Source organism: Antedon mediterranea, chromosome 9, assembly GCF_964355755.1.
Source record: "Antedon mediterranea chromosome 9, ecAntMedi1.1, whole genome shotgun sequence".
NCBI lineage: Eukaryota > Metazoa > Echinodermata > Crinoidea > Comatulida > Antedonidae > Antedon > Antedon mediterranea.
The window spans coordinates 1,919,179-1,934,994 of record NC_092678.1 but is presented as its reverse complement, the minus strand read 5'-3'; the positions used below and the strand labels follow the sequence as shown (position 1 = coordinate 1,934,994).

At 39.3% G+C, this 15,816-nt stretch overlaps 2 protein-coding genes and 1 long non-coding RNA gene across 3 annotated transcripts in view; 1 reads left to right on the top strand and 2 right to left on the bottom strand.

Annotated features, from left to right (window-relative positions):
- The window catches only part of LOC140059070 (uncharacterized), a 75,692-nt gene extending 75,015 nt beyond the window's left edge, over positions 1-677 (top strand). Inside the window, exon 9 of the mRNA XM_072104896.1 lies at positions 428-677. Within this exon, the coding sequence (XP_071960997.1) occupies positions 428-437 (10 nt within the window). The 3' untranslated portion in view covers positions 438-677. The remainder of the gene's footprint in view (positions 1-427) is intronic.
- Positions 678-6,959: 6,282 nt separating this feature from the next.
- LOC140059195 (uncharacterized) lies at positions 6,960-12,430 on the bottom strand. The gene is made up of 6 exons (XR_011847137.1): positions 11,263-12,430; positions 10,320-11,220; positions 9,918-10,083; positions 9,082-9,268; positions 8,803-8,887; positions 6,960-7,446 (listed from the first exon to the last, which is right to left on the bottom strand). It is a non-coding gene; the product is annotated as an uncharacterized lncRNA (long non-coding RNA).
- A 1,586-nt stretch (positions 12,431-14,016) lies between these two features.
- The window catches only part of LOC140059540 (tudor domain-containing protein 1-like), a 37,845-nt gene continuing 36,045 nt past the window's right edge, over positions 14,017-15,816 (bottom strand). The window contains exon 19 of the mRNA XM_072105478.1: positions 14,017-14,208. The gene's annotated coding sequence lies outside the window, so the exon portion shown is untranslated. The remainder of the gene's footprint in view (positions 14,209-15,816) is intronic.

The window sequence follows — 15,816 nt, the reverse complement described above, 5'->3', positions numbered from 1 at the left end:
ATGAGTTTCAGATTAGCAACAATTTCTAACTTAACTATTAATCAATGAAAAATTGCCTATATGTAAAACCTCCTAGAAAGAATTTTATCGGTGTTTGCTGCAATATTATCACTTTTTTTTTCCATCCAAACACGAAGCTCGGAGATAAATTTTGAAAGCAATTCACTTGAAATTAGTGAATTATCATCATAAAAAAATTCTTGAAAAATATTAATTAATAAAAGACAAAGGATGTCTACACCATTCTGGGCAATACAGCTTGAGACTGAATAGCCTATACATTTATACCCACATCCAATAAGTTGTTAAAATAAGAAACTTGGGAGGAGTACAAAATGTTACAGAGAAATTCACAACTCATTTTTTAATTTAATATAAACTTTTATTTAATGTTTTAAATTTTTTTATTTACCTTACTCTACTTCAGTTCAAGATAGAAATTCACCATTTGCTCAAAACATGGATCATTCTGGCATCACACAATCGGCCAGATCAGATTTCCTGATGAACGAGTTTCTGAATTGCAACTGAACATGTTTGCCGGGAATATGGGCGCAGATTGGAAAAGCTTAGTATCTACTTTACAAAGAGACTTATTGTTGTCTGAATATTGTAATGACATGCGCAGACTCACATCATTGTGTCTGTGCATGTTTACCTCAAATTTACCATTTTTTGTTTGGTTAACAAATAAAAGAGTTGAAATTTTGCAATTTTTTTTAATGATTTTTCTGAAAAACGGCCAAAATATGCAATTATTATTCAATAATTTTCTATATATGATCATATATTGTGTTATCATCTTATAGTGTCATAGTAACCAGTTATGTTGACAATGAAATAGTCAACATTTTTGAAAAAATCTCTGTACTATAGTACAGGAATTTTTTCAAAAATTGACAACTTGGACACAGGAGGCTACTTGTACGCAGGCTACTTACTTGGAGGCAGGCTACGTGTGGATGCAGGCTACTTACTTGGATGTAGGCTACTTACTTAGACGCATGCTACTTACTTGGATGCATGCTACTTACTATGAAAGTCAACATTTTTGAAAAAATCTCTGTACTATAGTACAGGATTTTTTTAAACAAATTGACTACTTGGACACAGAAGGCTACTTGTACGCAGGCTACTTACTTGGATGCAAGTTACTTGTACGCAGGCTAATTGGACGCATGCTACTTACTTGGATGCAGGCTACTTGTACGCAGGCTACTTACTTGGATGCAGGCTACTTGTACGCAGGCTACTTACTTGGATGCAGGCTACTTACTTGTACGCATGCTACTTACTTGGAGGCAGGCTACTTGTACGCAGGCTACTTACTTGGATGCAGACTACTTACTTGGATGCATGCTACTTACTTGGACGCATGCTACTTACTTGGACGCATGCTACTTACTTGGATGCATGCTACTTACTTGGATGCATGCTACTTACTTGGATGTAGGCTACTTACTTAGATGCAGGCTACTTTTTTGGACGCAGGCTACTTGGATGCAGGCTACTTACTTGGACGCAGGCTACTTGGACGCAGGCTACTTGGACGCATGCTACTTGTACTTGGACGCATGCTACTTGTACGCAGGCTACTAACTTGTATGCAGCTACTTACTTGGACGCAGGCTACTTACTTGGACGCAGGCTACTTGTACTTGGACGCAGGCTACTTGTACTTGGACGCAGGCTACTATTACTTGGACGCAGGCTACTTTTACTTGGACGCAGGCTACTTGTACTTGGACGCAGGCTACTTTTACTTGGACGCAGGCTACTTGTATTTGGACGCAGGCTACTTGTACCTTGGACGCATGCTACTTGTACGCAGGCTACTAACTTGGATACAGGCTACTCACTTGGACGCAGGCTACTTACTTTGACACAGGCTACTTGTACTTGGACGCAGGCTACTTGTACTTGGACGCAGGCTACTTTTACTTGGACGCAGGCTACTTTTACTTGGACGCAGGCTACTTGTACTTGGATGCAGGCTACTTACTACTTGGACGCAGGCTACTTGTATTTGGACGCAGGCTACTTGTACTTGGACTCGGGCTACTTACTTGGACGCAGGCTACTTACTTGGACGCAGGTTACTTGTATTTGGACGCAGGCTACTTGTACTTGGATGCAGGCTACTTGTACTTGGACGCAGGCTACTTGTACTTGGACGCAGGCTACTTGTACTTGGACGCAGACTACTTGTACTTGGACGCAGGCTACTTGTACTTGGACGCAGGCTACTTGTACTTGGACGCAGGCTACTTGTACTTGGACGCAGGCTACTTGTATTTGGACGCAGGCTACTTGTATTTGGACGCAGGCTACTTCTATATGGACGCAGGCTACTTGTATTTGGACGCAGGCTACTTGTACTTGGACGCAGGCTACTTGTATTTGGACGCATGCTACTTGTACTTGGACGCAGGCTACTTGTATTTGGACGCAGGCTACTTGTATTTGGACGCAGGCTACTTACTTGGACGCAGGCTACTAGTATTTGGACGCAGGCTACTTACTTGGACGCAGGCTACTTGTACTTGGACGCAGGTTACTTGTATTTGGACGCATGCTACTTGTACTTGGACGCAGGCTACTTGTACTTGGACGCAGGCTACTTGTACTTGGACGCAGGTTACTTGTATTTGGATGCATGCTACTTGTACTTGGACGCATGCTACTTGTACTTGGACGCGCGCAGGCTACATGTATTTGGACGCAGGCTACTTGTACTTGGACGCAGGCTACTTGTACTTGGACGCAGGCTACTTGTACTTGGACGCAGGCTACTTGTACTTGGACGCAGGCTACTTACTTGGACGCAGGCTACTTTTACTTGGACGCAGGCTACTTGTACTTGGACGCAGGCTACTTGTACTTGGACGCAGGCTACTTGTACTTGGACGCAGGCTACTTGTACTTGGACGCAGGCTACTTGTACTTGGACGCAGGCTACTTGTACTTGGACGCAGGTTACTTGTACTTGGACGCAGGCTACTTGTATTTGGACGCAGGCTACTTGTATTTGGACGCAGGCTACTTGTACTTGGACGCAGGCTACTTGTACTTTGACGCAGGCTACTTGTATTTGGACGCAGGCTACTTACTTGGACGCAGGCTACTAGTATTTGAACGCAGGCTACTTACTTGGACGCAGGCTACTGTATTTGGACGCAGGCTACTTGTATTTGGACGCAGGCTACTTTTACTTGGACGCAGGCTACTTGTACTTGGACGCAGGCTACTTGTACTTGGACGCAGGTTACTTACTTGGACGCAGGCTACTTGTACTTGGACGCAGGCTACTTTTACTTGGACGCAGGCTACTTTTACTTGGACGCAGGCTACTTGTACTTGGATGCAGGCTACTTACTACTTGGACGCAGGCTACTTGTATTTGGACGCAGGCTACTTGTACTTGGACTCGGGCTACTTACTTGGACGCAGGCTACTTACTTGGACGCAGGCTACTTACTTGGACGCAGGTTACTTGTATTTGGACGCAGGCTACTTGTACTTGGATGCAGGCTACTTGTACTTGGACGCAGGCTACTTGTACTTGGACGCAGGCTACTTGTACTTGGACGCAGGCTACTTGTACTTGGACGCAGGCTACTTGTACTTGGACGCAGGCTACTTGTACTTGGACGCAGGCTACTTGTATTTGGACGCAGGCTACTTGTATTTGGACGCAGGCTACTTCTATATGGACGCAGGCTACTTGTATTTGGACGCAGGCTACTTGTACTTGGACGCAGGCTACTTGTATTTGGACGCATGCTACTTGTACTTGGACGCAGGCTACTTGTATTTGGACGCGGGCTACTTGTATTTGGACGCAGGCTACTTACTTGGACGCAGGCTACTAGTATTTGAACGCAGGCTACTTACTTGGACGCAGGCTACTGTATTTGGATGCATGCTAATTGTACTTGGACGCAGGCTACTTGTACTTGGACGCAGGCTACTTGTACTTGGACGCAGGCTACTTGTACTTGGACGCAGGCTACTTGTACTTGGACGCAGGCTACTTGTACTTGGACGCAGGCTACTTGTACTTGGACGCAGGCTACTTGTACTTGGACGCAGGCTACTTGTACTTGGACGCAGGCTACTTGTACTTGGACGCAGGCTACTTGTACTTGGACGCAGGCTACTTGTACTTTGACGCAGGCTACTTGTATTTGGACGCAGGCTACTTACTTGGACGCAGGCTACTAGTATTTGAACGCAGGCTACTTACTTGGACGCAGGCTACTGTATTTGGACGCAGGCTACTTGTATTTGGACGCAGGCTACTTGTACTTGGACGCAGGCTACTTGTACTTGGACGCAGGCTACTTGTACTTGGACGCAGGTTACTTACTTGTACGCATGCTACTTACTTGGAGGCAGGCTACTTGTACGCAGGCTACTTACTTGGATGCAGACTACTTACTTGGATGCATGCTACTTACTTGGACGCATGCTACTTACTTGGATGCATGCTACTTACTTGGATGTAGGCTACTTACTTAGATGCAGGCTACTTTCTTGGACGCAGGCTACTTGGATGCAGGCTACTTACTTGGACGCAGGCTACTTGGACGCAGGCTACTTGGACGCATGCTACTTGTACTTGGACGCATGCTACTTGTACGCAGGCTACTAACTTGTATGCAGCTACTTACTTGGACGCAGGCTACTTACTTGGACGCAGGCTACTTGTACTTGGACGCAGGCTACTTGTACTTGGACGCAGGCTACTATTACTTGGACGCAGGCTACTTTTACTTGGACGCAGGCTACTTGTACTTGGACGCAGGCTACTTTTACTTGGACGCAGGCTACTTACTTGGACGCAGGCTACTTGTATTTGGACGCAGGCTACTTGTATTTGGACGCAGGCTACTTACTTGGACGCAAGCTACTTGTACTTGGATGCAGGCTACTTGTACTTGGACGCAGGCTACTTACTTGGACGCAGGCTACTTACTTGGATGCATGCTACTTGTACTTGGACGCATGCTACTTGTACTTGGACGCAGGCTACTTACTTGGACGCAGGTTACTTGTATTTGTTGGACGCAGGCTACTTTTACTTGGACGCAGGCTACTTGTACTTGGACGCAGGCTACTGTATTTGGACGCAGGCTACTTGTATTTGGACGCAGGTTACTTGTACTTGGATGCAGGCTACTTGTACTTGGACGCAGGCTACTTGTACTTGGATGCAGGCTACTTGTATTTGGATGCAGGCTACTTGTACTTGGACGCAGGCTACTTGTATTTGGACGCAGGCTACTTGTATTTGGACGCAGGCTACTTGTATATGGACGCAGGCTACTTATATATGGACGCAGGCTACTTGTATTTGGACGCAGGCTACTTGTACTTGGATGCAGGCTACTTGTACTTGGACGCAGGCTACTTACTTGGATGCATGCTACTTCTACTTGGATGCATGCTACTTGTATTTGGACGCAGGCTACTTACTTGGATGCATGCTACTTGTATTTGGACGCAGGCTACTTGTACTTGGACTCAGGCTACTTACTTTGACGCAGGCTACTTGTATTTGGATGCAGGCTACTTGTACTTGGACGCAGGCTACTTGTACTTGGACGCAGGCTACTTGTACTTGGACGCAGGCTACTTGTACTTGGACGCAGGCTACTTGTACTTGGACGCAGGCTACTTGTATTTGGACGCAGGCTACTTGTACTTGGACGCAGGCTAATTGTACTTGGACGCAGGCTACTTGTACTTGGACGCAGGCTACTTGTACTTGGACGCGCGCAGGCTACTTGTATTTGGACGCAGGCTACTTGTACTTGGACGCGGGCTACTTGTACTTGGACACGGGCTACTTGTATTTGGACGTAGGCTACTTGTACTTGGACGCAGGCTACTTGTACTTGGACACAGGCTACTTACTTGGACGCAGGTTACTTGTATTTGTTGGACGCAGGCTACTTGTACTTGGACGTAGGCTACTGTATTTTGACGCAGGCTACTTGTATTTGGATGCAGGCTACTTGTACTTGGACGCAGGCTACTTGTATTTGGACGCAGGCTACTTGTATTTGGACGCAGGCTACTTGTATATGGACGCAGGCTACTTATATATGGACGCAGGCTACTTGTATTTGGACGCAGGCTACTTGTACTTGGATGCAGGCTACTTGTACTTGGACGCAGGCTACTTACTTGGATGCATGCTACTTCTACTTGGATGCATGCTACTTGTATTTGGACGCAGGCTACTTACTTGGATGCATGCTACTTGTATTTGGACGCAGGCTACTTGTACTTGGACTCAGGCTACTTACTTTGACGCAGGCTACTTGTATTTGGATGCAGGCTACTTGTACTTGGACGCAGGCTACTTGTACTTGGACGCAGGCTACTTGTACTTGGACGCAGGCTACTTGTACTTGGACGCAGGCTACTTGTACTTGGACGCAGGCTACTTGTATTTGGACGCAGGCTACTTGTACTTGGACGCAGGCTAATTGTACTTGGACGCAGGCTACTTGTACTTGGACGCAGGCTACTTGTACTTGGACGCGCGCAGGCTACTTGTATTTGGACGCAGGCTACTTGTACTTGGACGCGGGCTACTTGTACTTGGACACGGGCTACTTGTATTTGGACGTAGGCTACTTGTACTTGGACGCAGGCTACTTGTACTTGGACACAGGCTACTTACTTGGACGCAGGTTACTTGTATTTGTTGGACGCAGGCTACTTGTACTTGGACGTAGGCTACTGTATTTTGACGCAGGCTACTTGTATTTGGACGCATGCTACTCGTACTTGGACGCAGGCTACTTGGACGCAGGCTACTTGTATTTGGACGCAGGCTACTTGTACTTGGACGCAGGCTACTTGTACTTGGACGCAGTAGCCTTTTTTGAATTTTATATTTACTAAAGCATGACTTGAACAAAATTTAAACAATATACATTTCTCTATTTTGGTTTTATTCTATTTATTTTATATATATTCACAAATATATATATATATATTACTTAAAATATACATACATTATGAGTGGAGCTGTGGCTTGGTGGTTATGATGCTTGGCTACCAATCTATGGGTCCTGGGTTCAAGTCCTGTCATATGTCAGGGTTTTTTTTTTTTTTTTCTCATGTAATTGGCGGGTTACTCGCTGTTGGATGAGTATGAAATAAAATTGAAATAAAATTAAAATAAAAATAAAAATAAAAATTATATAAAAAAATATATAGAGTTTCATAACAATTCTAATTTTTCTTGTAAATGTTACATTCAGCATGCTCACTGACTTGACTCGTGACTATACACTCGTGACTTGCTCATGATATTTTATACACTCGTTTTCATTTTATGGCCCTTTAATATTTTCAATTGCTCTACCAAGTTGGACTTGTTTAGCTCTGGTTCTTCTCATCTGGACTCACGTTAACAAACAAACATGCCTACAAAGAAATTTAGTAAGAAGACATTACCTAGCGATAGTTTTTTTATACAAATATAAACCAAATAGATCATATTATAGTATATTAATTAACTCAGAATAATTGTTAAGCAATAAAGACGAGGATAATCTGTGAGAATGAGAAAAAGCCACTACAAAACTGAGATTGGAACATGGAACCACTTGCGCTTTCATAGTTCAAATTCGATTGGATTGGACTATGAGCACCCTTGGCAAGAGGAAACCATATCAAAATGTTTATTGTTTTTTAAAAATATCACAACAAGCATTAGGCGTCATGTCCAAATGTTTTGACAAAGCGTGTTAATCGCGTTTTCTTTTGTTGTAGCCGTGAAAATTCTAAAATCGTCAGACCGTTTGGAAATGGACAATATGCTTTTAACTGCGTTTAACGATGAGTCATCACAAACAAGGCCCAAACAATTCGTTTCAGTTTGCCTTTTAAGAGAAACTCTCTAAATTGTATTCCAGGGGTGCCGATCTCAAGCATCATTTTGAAACGTTTATAAGTTCGTAACCTCAATAAATAATTTAATTTTAATAATAAACATCCAGTCGATCCAGAAACGATGCCCACAAAAAAGATCGTAAAAAATACATTCTAAATATAGTATCATAACATTCAGTTAGTTGCTCAAAAAGACTGCCGACAGAAGACCGTAATTAATACAGACCTAGTTTTTTTTGGTCACATGGCATGAAATGCGATACTCCCTATTTTACCTTAACCTCTAGCTTTTTTTAAAACTCAGTATGGCCGTCCATTAGAGAGTGGCTGCTCTGCCGACGACGATAAAACAGTAATTAAGATCGTGTACCTGGATTTTCTCTATATCTAAACTGTTCCCACACTCCGATCGCATGTTTTTTTTCCACTCCAAATTCAGGTCGGGCCTTTTTCTTTACACAATAATATTAATAATTTAAAAGGCCTATGACTGTTAAATCTTAACATGGAATATATATTTATTTTGCATATATTTAGGTGTTGTTCTTTTCATAATTCGCTCACTCAAGGTAGGATAACCGATGCGTAGGGCGGCTACAAAAATTGACGTCTTCCACCTTTAAATAGGATTTTAATTAGCGAACAATACATTGTTTGTGTGTATTGTCCATGCTTCTAAAGTCAATGACACATAGACATAATAAAACAAATGACGTTTAACGCTAACGCGCGTCTAACAATTACGGTGGGCGGTACAATACTAAATGCATAATTTAATTAGCTCTTCTACGATCATTACACGCGATGTGGTTTGTACGTTTGAAAACATTTGGACATGACGCATTACAGTCTCATTCATGGGAATTAAAAGTTGTAGTTTAAATTTACCTTAGAATCTCTGCCCAGTGATGGTTGAAGTAAATGTGTTAATTTTGAATTTCTGTAAAGCACCTGATTTTAAACCTGAGAAAACCTGCAACAAAATTAAAAGCATTAAAGTAATCCACAAGCAACAATACTAAATCAAATTTATACCAGTTAGTCAGATGTTTTGCCATACTCTATACAATAGTACTCTATGTAAGTGGTTTACGATGAAATCGTTCGCGTTTGAAATCGGTCAAGATATTTATAAGTTTCAAATATGAAAAGTTTGGTGTACTGTACCTGTCCAAGTGACGTAAGTGATTTATTAATAGCTGCAGCCTCAACAAGTCTTTGTCCAGTGGCTTCTGTTTTACTTATCCTCTCTGATCCAGCCAAGTCAACCAAAGCCAGAGATCCAAAGCTGGTTGCCTTAGAGATCTTGTTTACACCCTCCACAGTCAACAACAGCAGCAAGTATGAACGAAAACTAAGGGAAACAAATAATAATAATAATAGTTTTTCATGATAATAAAAGTCTAACTGGCTTAACACCATCAATTTTTTTCTTTGTGTAAGTTTTGGGATAAACAAAGTAATAATAATAATAATTGATTATATAGCGCCTTTCCACATTGATCAAAGTAAAAAAATCGGTCATATGGGCCTTTTAAATATTGAAACGTGGCAGGCTGAACGCGCTTGACCTTTGACAAGATCGCCTAAATGTTTTAGTTTTTAACTTTACAATACAATGTTGTATATTCTGGTACAGCCGCTCCATGATCTCTTTGCTTTTCTTCCTTATATTCATTTTATGTAAGTATTTCAATGTGGAGAGCCTCTCGACGGTTATTTTTTATTTATAACTTTTAGGTTATCCGGCCTCATTGACTTACTTTTGTATTGTTTTTTTTTTGTACTGTTCTGTATATTGGCGAAATAAATGATATATGATATGATATGATATGATATCTTTACTCTTTTTTTTACTAACGATTTTTATTTTATTTAGAATTTTTCCCTTACGTAAATTTATATATAGATGAGAGAAATGTATTTTATCAACTAGATTAATCTTTTCAATGACAAATAATTGAATGCTCTATGTCACTGTCAATCTGATTATCTTATCTCACCTAATGATATCTTGGAATGTTCATTACAAAAGCTCTCGGATGGATCTGATATTCATGCCAGGATCTTCTAGTGTTCCCATCATTGTGTATGTGTTTCCTGCTCCTGTTTGATCCTATGCCATGATGCAAATGCTGTAGCCATCTACACACGAACCTCCGAAAATACCTAAGACAATTTTAGGTTGACTTAGAAACATCAAGGCATTCTCAATCATCCTTTCCTTTTGGAAAAATATATGGTGTACCACAAACCTAACTGTACTACAACCCAAACTATATAATACTTCTTGCTATTAATTTGAAGTAACAACTGATGCCAATTCCTAGGAGTTTTGTTAATTTAAACGGTATAATAAATAAAGAGAGAAATTCAAAACAAATTTTATCCATTTTCTTTAATACCTCAGTTTGTTTTAACTCTGGAGTAACTATTTTATCAAATTTGAAGCTCATTTTCTGGTCATTTGCGATGGAAAATTATGACAATTTTCAGTTCGTTGATCAAATTGCACATGACAAAAAAACCTGAATATTTCCTTGGAGTTCTTGTACCTGGAAATAACAAAAAGAAATCCACCTGTTAAACAAAAACAATAAAAAAATTATTATTATTGTTTTGTTGAGTATCTCAAGGTCCTCCAGATCCTGATTAGTGGTGGTTGGTATGGCTTTATGTCTTATAGTTCCAATACTACTCATCTGCAACAGGGCATCACAAGCTTGTTTTAATAAACCACTCAAATCTAATGGCAAACCAAAAATTAAAATCTTTGTCAGAATCTAATCTCAAACTCCTATTAATAATGCGCTTACTAACACCTAAAAGGCATGTCTCGTCAAACCAAATAATGCGTCACTTTAAACTAAAAGGCACGTCTCTTCAACAAATGGGCACATCTCTCTAAACCCAAATGGAGTGTCTCGTCGTCGTCGTTAGCTCTAGGACAACTTCTATTAGATTCTCTCTGATCTGGGACTTGCTCCTTCAGATGTCTACTTGATGTTAAAACTTTTTCTGTTAAACTTAAACAGTGTTCTACGAAAAGAAACTTTAGTGTTAGTGTTGCTTATTTTTTATTTTATATTATCCAGTTATGTATCTATCATGATCTTCTATGAGTTTGAAATAACCAATGTTAGGTCTTAACCAGTCTATTTAATTATATTTTTAAATTTGGGATGGGACGTCCCATCGAAAGCGATGATCCCCCAGTAAAATCCGGAATAAATTGAATTGAATATTCTCCTTGGAAAACTACCCCTCTAGAACAACCTAGAATAACTAATCTCATGACACCTACACCTTAGTCTCAACCTAGAATAACTAATCTCATGACACCTACACCTTAGTCTTTTCATTTAATTTCATTTATTTTGCTTTTATAAAGTTGCACCAGTCATTGAAAATCATATAAACATTTTTGTTCTTTCTTTTTCTTTTCCAAAACAAATGTTTTAGCGTAAGAGCTTATGTCATGCTGTTTAATGCAAGTCCAGTAAATATGGAATATTGGTTTGACTGTTACCTACTCAGGGGTAGTAGTACTAGGGCCAAAATAGACAAACATTGCCGTACGAACAATTCCGCTCCTGTATCCAAACAAATGGCGTTAAAGATATAATTCCTCGATTGAACAAATATTGCTGTACGGACACACACATTGCCGTATGAATAAATTGGTGAAAGAACAAATTGCTGTATGGTTAAAGTAAATTGAGTTACAAGATGAGGGCTGAGTAAACAGGACCAGTGGTCCTAGTCTAACTTATACTTTATGACTAAGGAGGTACCCTATTATAATCCCACCAAGTGACTCCCAGGAACAGTCCGTAATTTTCACACAATACAGTATCAAATTTCACTATATTTTAAAATATTAATCATAATTGATTGAGTTACACTCAAATTTAAAAGATGAGGGCTGAGTAAATGGGACCAGTGGTCCTACTCTAACTTATACTGGACAACTAAGGAGGTTCCCTAGTATAATTCCACCAAGTGACTACCAGGAACAATCCGTTGTTTTCTTACAAATACAGTATCAAATTTCTCTATATTTTAAAATATTAATCGTAAGTTAGTTACACTCAAATTTTAAAGATGAGGGCTGAGTAAACGGGACCAGTGGTCCTAAACTAACTTATACTGGACAACTAAGGAGGTACCCTAGTATAATCCCACCAAGTGACTCTTAGGAAAAATCCACCGTTGTCTCACAAATACAGTATCAAATTTCACTATGATATAATACAGTATTAAAAATCGTAATTGAGAATTACACTCACATTTAAAAGATGAGGACTGGACGACTAAGGAGGTACCCTAGTATAATCCTACCAAGTGATTCCCAGGAACAATCTGCCGTTTTCTCACAAATATTTAATTTCTTACCATAAAAACCATAAGTAACACTGAAAATGTAAAAAATACACAAACGGCGTTTCATAGTTATTGTTGGTTGGAAAAATAATAGTGGGCTGACTTATTGTTGGCTAGCTTGACACAAGCGCGTCGTGTGTGCCCGACCAGTGATGGTTATTCTCAATGTCTAGCCTAGGCCTAGCATTTTTATTATAATAGAAAAACAACTCACCAATCCTTCTACTTCTAATGTAATCGACTGAAGGAATTCCTGTTTTAATATATTCCCGGCAATCAGTTTTTGTGTAACAAACTTGCAATGGAATCAATAATTTCTCGATGAAAAATATCACAATTTTTTATTAGTTGGTTGCATCACACATTAAAGCGTTAATGGTTAAAGCCACATAAAAAATGTTATGAGGTGCTTTAATATTTTTTAAAAGTCTACTTACCTCAGCTCCCTTGAATAATAAGATGTTAATCAGTACTTTTTAACATACATTAACTTTGAGAAAATAAACTTAAATGTGTTTCTATAGCGCAACCATAACTTTAAATTGGTAGGTAGGGTTTTATAGGTGCGGCCAACACACAAACTATTATATTATTTATTAACTATACTGAACTGTTTGCACAGTACTTAAAGCCTACGTTGTATATGTATATATAAATAACACTATGGCCACTCCATAAAAATGTTATGGAATTGAATTTGTATATATAACTGAAAAAAAAAAACTCATCAGTTTTGTTTCCATCAGATGAAAGATTCCAGTATGTACACACTAGAAGTCAGTCATTCAATTTGGTAATCAACTTTGAATACAATTTTTACCTAGACAAATTACGCTTGATTATTAACTATTAAAAAGGTTAACACGGTTCTTGATTAGTGTCAATGACACGGATCAACATTATTTTTGGCGCTAGTGCACGTTTGCACCTGTATTGTGTATTTTTACTTCCAATTTCGCACTTTAATGTGCGAGTCGAGGATTTCAAGTACCTCGGAAGCTACTGTTCATCCACTAACCATGATATCGAAGCCGTCGTGGGATGACATTAAGTAAGTAAGTAAGTAATGTGACCACTCAAGATTATTGGGCATAAGACCGCCACTCAACATCGCCTCCGCGCAGAAGAGCGTTTTCAATTAGGTGCGAAAGTGCCCTATGCCAACATTGTTGTATTATGCTCTTTACGCGCACCACACTTATGTTTGTTGTCAGTTGATATACCTTTACGGTTGATGTTTTACATTCAAGGAGTTATTAAAAGTTGATTGTTATAGTCAATAGTAACAGGGTCTCATTGATTACTGTGTGTGGAGCGTTGATCACAACACTGGCGCTAGTGCCTTATTCTTTAGAAGAAACTACTACTGTCCACCCAAACGTACAGTATAGACAAATTGACACTACAGCCAAAGATAGGATCAAAGGACTGTTACGAGTTCATACATTGACATGTCGAGCACGGTATCCTTTGGTTCGATAGCCTTGGACTAATTGACGATACAAACTAGGGATTCCATTTGAATCTTAAATTTTGTCATTTGAATACACGGTTTCCTGAAAATAAAGAGGAATCATGTATGAAACGCCACAAATGACTTTATGCTTTGTTGCTGCTAATTATGTGCTACTATTGCTATATGTACGCATACACTTGGTATATAAGGAGAACAAAATTATTCATTTTCTAAATAAAGTTTTAATTTGTATAAAATAAAATAGATATATAAATGTATATCTTAAAAAACTTAAAAATAATATAATTTCTTGAATGGGTAGCAAAACATTAAAAGAACAAGGTGAAATATCTTTGCCATGCTGGCCTTGCAGACAGGAACAGAAATTAGCATGCTCTGCTGGGCACTACATGACCTACTAGATCAAAACCATCGCTGCAGGCCTACACAACATTCTGAAAAAGACAAACAAAAATGGTATACTTTATTATACGGACATTGCTTTCTTTGGGATAATATAACATTTAAAATCCTCCGAAGAAATTATAGTGTTCTCGAGGGATTATATTTCTCCAAAGCATGTAGCACGGATGCAATAGTAATATAATATTTTCGATCCCCGGAATGGTATCATATGTGATGCTATTTCAACCAATCACATTCTATTTAATAAATAGGCAAAATAATACAACACACTTCAGTGTATCTTTTCCACTTGGTTAATTGTATCAAGCCATTACAGTACAGAAAGAAATGACTGCTTCGTATCTACGTAACCTTTCGCAGCCTACGCGTAGGTAAATCGTAAGTCATTGTTCCCTGAACGTAGCCTACGAAGTATTGTTCGTACCTACGATGTATTTTTATGATAATTATCTACGTGTCAATCGTAGGGTGGTTTGTAGGGTTAGGAAACACCATTGTCTTGGACAATACAAACAATTGTGTTGTTCGCTAATTAAAATCCTATCTAAAGCTAGAAGACGTAAATTTTTGTAGCCGCCTTACGCATCGGTTATCCTAATTTGGCCGGACATCCGCTGACGAGAGGACATCGGACATTTTAAATTAATCCTACCTTGGGTTAGCAAATTATAAAAACGACACCAGCTAGGCTAGGACACGAACAAAACAAAATATATGTAAAACAAATATATATTCCATGTTAAGATTTAACATTAAAATTTAACAAATAAATTATTATTACAACCACAATTTGGAATGGGAACAGTTTAGAGCTTAGAGAGTATTATGGTTCATGTCATGTGACACAAAATCCATGTACACGATCTTAATTACTGTTTTGCATCCACCCCTCTCGTCATACAGAGTAAAAAAACGCATGTTAAAGGTTGCAGTAAAACAGAGAATACAATATTGCGTTTCATGCCATGTGACCAAACAAACTAGGTCTGTATTGATTACGGTCTACTGTCGGCAGTTTTTTTGAGCGACCGACTGAACATTCTGATACTATTACGATCTTTTTTGTCGGCATCGTTTCTGGATCGACTAGATGTTCGCTGTATTACTTTTTATTAGTTGACCTAGTTCATTGTGTTGGATCGTGTCTCTATGTTTACATTGTGGGAAATTTATATTTACGTAAAGGTTTAGTAGGTAAACACGTTCGAAGGAAACGATTACAATTAAAAAAATATCAGATATTTCTTAGTAATTTACAACTTGGTCCTCCACCAGTCAAAATTAACACATTAATTTTCACACCTTACTTCACATAGGGTTGTTTATTAAGGTTACAAACTCCCTACGAAGTTCAGAACGTAGCTCATTAAAAGTTGTTTATTGAGGTTACGAAGCCAAACAATGTAACCTACGAAGCCAACAACGTAGCCTATGTTCTATCTACGAAGCTACTTCTTAGGAAACGTTGCAGTATTTTCTTTCTGTACTGTAGTTCAAATATAATGGTAATCTAACAACAGGACACTCGAGCTTGCCTTGGCTTAATAATAATAATAAATAACATTTATACAGTGTACTGTGTCATTGGTCAGACATAGGACTATTACTGTCTACAGTACTTTTATACCGTGTACTGT